The 7,911-nt window shown below is 40.1% G+C and overlaps 1 protein-coding gene across 1 annotated transcript in view; it reads right to left on the bottom strand.

Annotated features, from left to right (window-relative positions):
• Positions 1-1,067: 1,067 nt before the first annotated feature.
• The window catches only part of akap6 (A kinase (PRKA) anchor protein 6), a 136,873-nt gene continuing 130,029 nt past the window's right edge, over positions 1,068-7,911 (bottom strand). The window contains 2 exon segments of the mRNA XM_063908026.1: positions 1,068-4,524; positions 6,583-6,657. Of these exon segments, the coding sequence (XP_063764096.1) occupies positions 4,480-4,524; positions 6,583-6,657 (120 nt within the window). The 3' untranslated portion in view covers positions 1,068-4,479.

Raw genomic sequence — 7,911 nt, 5'->3', positions numbered from 1 at the left:
GACTGTTTGGGTCGACAAGGATAGCATCGAGAGCTTCATCATGTCTTCATCATGAGCCTGAGTCTTCATCATGAGCCTGAGTCTTCACCCTGAGCCTGAGTCTTCATCATGAGCCTGAGTCTTCATCATGAGCCTGAGTCTTCATCTTGAGCCTGAGTCTTCACCATGTGTTTATCATGAACCTGAGTCTTCATCATGAGCCTGAGTCTTCATCATGAGCCTGAGTCTTCACCATGAGCCTGAGTCTTCATCATGAACCTGAGTCTTCACCATGAGCCTTAGTCTTCACCATGTCTTCATCATGAGCCTGAGTCTTCATCATGAGCCTTAGTCTTCACCATGAGCCTGAGTCTTCATCATGAGCCTGAGTCTTCACCATGAGCCTTAGTCTTCACCATGTCTTCATCATGAGCCTGAGTCTTCACCATGAGCCTGAGTCTTCACCATGAGCCTGAGTCTTCATCATGTGTTCATCATGAACCCGAGTCTTCGCCATGAGCCTGAGTCTTCATCATGAGCCTGAGTCTTCATCATGTGTTCATCATGAACCTGAGTCTTGACCATGAGCCTTAGTCTTCACCATGAGTCTGAGTCTTCATCCATGAGCCTGAGTCGTCATCATGAGCCTCGGTCTTCATAGGGTCCCTGTGCTGTGGAGGACATCCTTCCTCATTCCTGTTCCTAAAATGTCTTTCTATATCTAAAAGGATTTTTTATTGCACACGTATTTGATGTATTCTAATATGGTGCCAACCGTCCCAAATCTTTATTTACCCCTGGGATTAATACAGCATTTCTGACTGATTGATCGATCTATTGAAGTTAATAATTACTTTGAAGATATCTTTATAAGTCTAACTAATTCTTCCACTCATACTTCTGAAACATTTAAAACCAGCGATGAAATTAAAAAGGCTGACCAACATATAAAGCAGAGACCCACTTTTGAGGTTCAAAATAAAGCATGATACAACACCACGGACCTGAAGCAATGGAAGTGATTTAAAGTGCTAAAGAACTTCAGAAATACAATGAAGAAAACACAGTAAAACAACAATTTTTCCCCAATAAATTAAGTTTATTTGTCAACAGTTGGTTTTACATTGTAGTTAGCAGGAACCATGCAGTCAAGCTCTTTATGGCCAATACTAATAATAAAGATATTCCACATCACAGGTCACATACATAGTTAAATAAACACAAACACCAAGCATTCCTCCCTCTGCATTTTACACCAAGGTTTCACACCTTTACATATATACACATCTTGAACCTTTTTGTTTCACATTTGATTTTTTTGTTGCATGTTTTTTTTAATCACCTAACTGGGAAAGAAAGCAGTGGTTTTTAAATAACAAAACAAAAAAAAGGTAGAAGTAGTAACAGTAGAGCAAGGCACACAATTATATTTGAAAGATTTCAAACCCTATTTTGTCCTACGCACACCTTCTCAATACCGATCCCCGAAAACCCCCAGCGTCACTGCTAATCATCGTTTCATGAGTTCTCTAGAAAATAAAAAATGAACAATACATGGTGTACTTACTTACATACAGCAGTAGTATAACAACACACGCCCCCACCAACAGTCATCAAACCTCAACGCCTACACAACAACACCAACTTTGGTCGTGTTGCATAGATAAAATCCCGTCTTTTAGAAGTGGTTTATCCCTCGTTTTGCAGACGTTGCTGTCAGCAGAGAGAGGTTAATATATAGTTCACAGGTAGAGCTACGTTTGACCTGATGGGTGTGAATAGTATTTCCATCGATTCAGAGCACAATGACTTCGCCAAACGGCAAAGCAGGCGTATAGGTAATGAACGTAAATCCTATATTTCGTCACCAAACCTCAACGATGAACAGTTTGCAGAACGATGATTCTGTGCATCCTTAAGGACGCAGACTAAGCATAGTTGAAGGACTGCAGGATGAACATGAGATGGTCTACAGAGGACTCACCAAAGCATCCTCACTATTTCCTCCCTAGAAAGAAAACTCATGGTGCATTCAGGTACTCCTTACCACCAAGAAGTTGTGCCAGAGACTTTGCTCTTACTAAATTCTCAGAAGATTTACAGAAGACCTCAACGAATGACTTCTTCCTTCCTGTAACAGCTTCAAGCAATCATTGATAACATATACACTTGGTCAAGTTACCTCCAAAGTTGTAAATGGTAACTGTGTCTACTGGTCTGCCAAAGATGTTCTTGGTCTGAGGAAACCATAGCGCATTTCCAAGCAAAATTTGGAGGAGCCTCTAGGAAAGGACCTGACTTCCAAGGAGTTCACCTTTTTGCACAATTGCAGGCTGAACCTTCTACAGAGGATTGACCACTGCATTTTCACGAGTTCCTGCCTCAAGAAGAACCTAAGGGTTTGTTCAGGTACTCTTTGTCACATTTGAAGTCAGACAACCTTGAATCTATCACAAAGTTGCACCTGAACGGTTTACAACTGATTCTGTCCCTTCAAATGTTTACTCACACTGGACAAGAGTCTCAAGTGAAGTAAAGTAGTTATATGACACTTCAATAGAGTGGTGCAGAAGGGGTGCATCGTCCAAAAGCCAGTGGGATTTCCCCATTGGATTTCTGTTCAGCAGGATAAATTCCACATATTAGCTCCACTTTATGGTTTTTGAAGGGTACATGCAATCGGCAGAAGTAAAAAGCTAAGGAAAGGTTATAAAGGAACTACATCATGTCTGCGCATCACCACCGCCAAGCTAAAGGCGGCTAATGCTCGGCACGATGACGTTTGGTGGTTAATTTAGTCACTTGTTAGCATGTAGGAGCTTCGGAAATCCTTCAGTGGGGTATTTACTGATGGAGTTTATGTGGTAGAACAGAGGGTCTAACCACAAACACGTTAAAAAAAACATCGACATCCGGACGAGGGAACCCAGAAGTGGTTCTTTGAAGTCTTTTACGGGTTTTAGGACTCACTACTGCGCCACTCTATTCCATCATTTAGAAGTATTTCGGCTCTAACACGTTCTCCAAACTCATCCCTATCCGTCCGTTCTCAGTCCCTTACACAACCTTTTCCGATCCAACAAACTCATCTAAGGAACAACATCTTTCCTTCTTCAACTTCCACATACCGGTTCCACCTTTGCTCCCAAAATACAATTCACACAGCTAGGAGATGTCCTGGTCAAGTTAAGGTAAATATATATATATTGATTAGGTGTTTAGATGCACAACTGATCCGTCTTTAGGTTTGGCATTTTTGGGGTTTGACGTCTAAATCAAAGTCTAGCAGCGTGCTTCATAGTTGGCAATGATTTTCCTCCGTATTGCTTTTACAGAAATGATAATACAGTTTACGTTGTGCACTTTAAGCTTCTTTAACTACAACTTTTTGGCCTCTTTATATCTCCTGAAGTTCAACAAATGTGGGGCTTTCGACAGGTATTAATATTCCTAGTTTTCCTCGATCTTGAGCATCAATAATGTCCTTATTTCTTTTAAAAGCAAGTCCTAAACAACACTTTCTGAATGATAGCTTTAACGGTTTAGTTCACTTTTCTCAGATAACTGAGGCTTCATGGTTGTGTGACTCTGTTTACAGTTTATGCACCGAGTCATACAACATTTATAAGTCACAGGATGGCAAAAAGATCTACGGAGTGTATCACAGCAACATATAATGAATACTGACATCATCTCCAGGTGTTTTTTGTCAGAAAGTTGCATGCTACCTGTGCAACAGTGTGTACACAACTGCAGCACTAAGAACGAAGGTACAGTAGGAAGTCATGCAAACCGGCTGAAGATGTGGTAGAAGAATACTGAAGTACATCCAGAAGAAATAAGCAGAGGAAGAAGTGTGTAAAAGTGTAGAAGACAGTTTTTTACCCCTAATTAGCCCAATTTTAAGTAGGATTTTATGTAATAAACAGGACATGTAACATTGTGACTCCTAAGCGAAATATCTCTCTTAAGCTGCAAAAAATGGATCAATTACTCCTTTCACACATATTGGATTTCACTGCAATTCATATTTCTCCGTCCAACAACTTATCTGCCTTCTATCCATCCTGAAGCTCTTGAATCTTGAACTCAATACACTGTTTTATCCCGTATTTAATCCTAAAACCACATTTTAAATCACACTGAAATGCTTCTTGGATGTATTGTTGCACATTGTTTCCCTCTGAGCTCTTGACTCTTCTTCTCTAAAGATGTAAATACTACATATTGCCCACACACTAACACATATGCACAGCCAAACCCTAAAAAAATGCTTCATAAATCACTCAGAAACTCAAACCTGAAATCAGTATCACTGTGAATAAGTTGTGGGATATAACCCTGAAGCTGCAGGATGAGTTTTTCCTTCCAGTTTCTTAAAGATCTGTCCGGTTACAGCAGTGAGATTTGGGGAGTTCGGGGGGTGGGGGGGGGATCTGGAGAGACGAGGACAGGGGAGAGATCAGCTCAGCGGGGAGGAGAGGGAAGGAGATCCCCTTCTTACATCTGGATCCTGGAGGTTCCTGATCCCAGCACAGGGATTCGCTGGAAGGATGGAAAGGGAGAGAGAAGAGGCTTTTTACATTGAAATACAATGATATGTTTCAAAACAGGTGAGGAGATGCAGGAGGATCCACCAGACTGCCTGCTTCTACATTTGATTAAAAAAGACACACAACATACCATCATTTGCACAAAACACTGTTGAACCTCTTTTTGTTATTATTTAATTTTACTTTCTGGGGAAATTCTAAATCATATCTTTTAAATAAATTATAATGTTTTAAAAAATGTTGTAAAATGCTTTAAATTATATATATCTTTGGAGATCATTTAAATGTTTTATTTAGTGTGTGTGTGTGTGTGTGTGTGTGTGTGTGTGTGTGTGTGTGTGTGTGTGTGTGTGTGTGTGTGTGTGTGTGTGTGTGTGTTTGCTGCAGACCTTCTGCTGTCTGGGTCACAGAGCACATCATGAGCCGCATTCATGATTGCTTTAATTGCACCTGTGTCTGTGTTCAGTGTGTGTGTGTGTGTGTGTGTGTGTGTGTGTGTGTGTTTGTGCGTGTGAACAGGTGGGCTACACTTGGGCATGCCATGGGGGTCAGGACCAGCTGTACGCATCACCAATATGGTGTGTGTGTGTGTATATGTGTGTGTGTGTGTGTGTGTGTGTGAGTCCTTTGTCGTGGGGATACATGCACCGTGCATGTGCAGAGCTTGATGAGCCACTTTCATGTGTGTACTTCTTTACTTGTTAGTGTGTATGCATGTTTGTCCTCTGTTGTGTGAGTGTGTGTGTGTGTGTGTGAGTGTGTGTGTGTGAGTGTGTGTGTGTGTGTGTGCGGGTACAACATGTCTGTCTAACCTGCAGCTGTTGGGCTGTCAGCTTCTACCTGGACTCTCATGCCCTGCCCTCCGGGATGTGTGTGAGTATGTGTGTGTGAGTATGTGTGTGTGTGTGTGTGTGTGTGTGTGTGTGTGTGTGTGTGTGTGTGTGTGTGTGTGTGTGTGTGTGTGTGTGTGTGTGTGTGTGTCAGTGATGGCCTTTGTTCGTGTTCCAGGTTTGATTTGTGTTTAAAAATAGAAAAGATGCTGAAAACTAAAACAAAGTCACTGCTTGTTCACAGCCTAGATTATAAATTGCAGACACTCAGAGTTTCTGAAATGATATAACCATTCCTAACTTCACTGGATGACGATATTAAAGTCCTAGCGTGAAATATTCATAAGAGAAGCACATCTACATCCCTCTGTAACGGATTTCAAGTCGAGTGAAGATTACTAACAATGTTAAAACACTGATTCAGCGATCAAAGCGGTCTCCAGATGTGTGAATCATAGCTGAACAAGAATAGACGTGGCACTAGTTTATTCTTGAGTCTGTGATGTGTCTCAGCAGCTGCCGACTCACAGCGGGATATCTGCAGGAAGGTTCTGATGTCATGTTGTAGATTATATATAAACTGATGAAACCAATTACAGAACGGCCGGAGCAGCGTTTGTGTTTACTCCTGACTTTCTGAGATTGGGTATAACGAGGTGTCAATTGACCCGAGGTGGGAGAAGTACTCAGATCTTGTACTTGAGTAAAGTAGAAGTACTCAGGTCTTGTACTTGAGTAAAGTAGAAGTACTCAGGTCTTGTACTTGAGTAAAGTAGAAGTACTCAGGTCTTGTTCTTGAGTAAAGTAGAAGTACTCAGGTCTTGTACTTGAGTAAAGTAGAAGTACTCAGGTCTTGTACTTGAGTAAAGTAGAAGTACCAGAGTGTAGGAATACTCTGTCACAGTAAAAGTATTCTAAATGTTCCTCCAGTGAAAGTAGAAAGTACTCTCCTCTAAATGTACTTAAAGCAGCGACAGTAAAAGTAGTCATTGTCTGATTGGTCCATTTCAGAATAATATCTCTGATATGTTTTATAATGATTGATCATTAAAGTGTTCTCAGAGCTGGTAAAGGTACAGCTAGTTTGAATGGCTTTGTATACTGCAGGGTAGCTGCTGGATTTACTGCAGGTGAACTAAAGTCTGATTTAAGGGAGATTATATTTATCATCATTAATCCTAATCTGCCTAGCAACTAAAGTGTGAGGGTGGTAAACTCACTGTGACTGTCCGGGTCCTGGAGGTGGGCGGTCTCACTGAGGTTTGTGCTGTTCTGGTGGTCTGATTGACAGCTGACTGAGAGAGGGAACAAGAAAGACAAAGTGAGTAAATAAAACACACATGGAAAGACAGAGATCAAAACTGACGGAAATAGAGAAGACAACAGTATCCATGATAGAGCTGAACATAAGAAAGCATTACATCCTCAGTGAGAAAGGTGGGGATGGATCGGGGAAAGAGAGAGTAAAAGAGGGAGGAAACAAAAGAATAAAGGGAGAGGAATAAATCAAAACGGCATTATCGGGCTGAAGCGTTGTTTGTCTTTGTTTTCTAATCGGCTTGTTCTTCCTCTCGGCCCAAACTGATGAAAAGTTGCAAATTAAAACAACGAGCATCAGGCCGAAAACAATCCTCTCCCAGCTCCACCCCGTCTCTTAATTGGTTCACGACTAATCGCTTTGTAAAGACTTGTGTAGCTATTATCACTCCCCATGCATCCACCAGCCCTCAGAGTTTACACACACACACACACACACACACACACACACACGCACAGAAGCATGTGTAGTCACGCTTACATGCGCACATACATGCCAGCTGCACATGTGTTGGAAGCACACACACCCCTATCTTTGCATTTTTCTTGGGTCTATTTTTTTTTATGGTATTTGAATGAATTTATAAACTAATGGGAAAAATATGACATGTTGGGACAGACAAGCAGCAGCAGTCTGTCCCAAAAACATAATCAAAGAATGAAAATAAGCATCAACATTTTGGAAAAGATGTCTTTTTAAATCTCAAAATGAAAAACAAATAAATCCAAACAATGAGGCCTTTTTGATGACCTGTGTGGATCATATATACTGTATGTTTTTTAAATGCATAAAATATAAGTAAAAAAACGTTTTAATTTCAAAATTGACAAAATTAAATCTCCTCAAAATATTTTTAAAAGAAATCAAAATATACAAATATAGACATATTAAAATTGCATACAACTAAACCTTCTTGGTTCCCTTTTTGGGATAATGATAAATGTCTTATGAAATGAATAATGTCAAATTAACAAATGTTTTAATTTCAAAATTGACGAAAAATGCAAAAACTCAACATTCTACAAAATATTTCTCAAAAATACAAATATAGAAATATCAGAAAGGAATACAATTACATCTACTTGGTCATTTGTGTGGAATAATATATGTATATTAAATGCATGAAACAGTATGTGTGTTAAATCCCACATGAAAAAATCAGCTTTATGTGAAATCTGAGCGACTGTCTGCATTAAACATGTGCAGATAAACTACTAATATACATCCTTGC

This window comes from Eleginops maclovinus, chromosome 19 (genome assembly GCF_036324505.1).
Source record: "Eleginops maclovinus isolate JMC-PN-2008 ecotype Puerto Natales chromosome 19, JC_Emac_rtc_rv5, whole genome shotgun sequence".
NCBI lineage: Eukaryota > Metazoa > Chordata > Actinopteri > Perciformes > Eleginopidae > Eleginops > Eleginops maclovinus.
The sequence above is the reverse complement of the archived record's forward strand: the minus strand, read 5'-3'. Positions and strand labels throughout refer to the sequence as shown.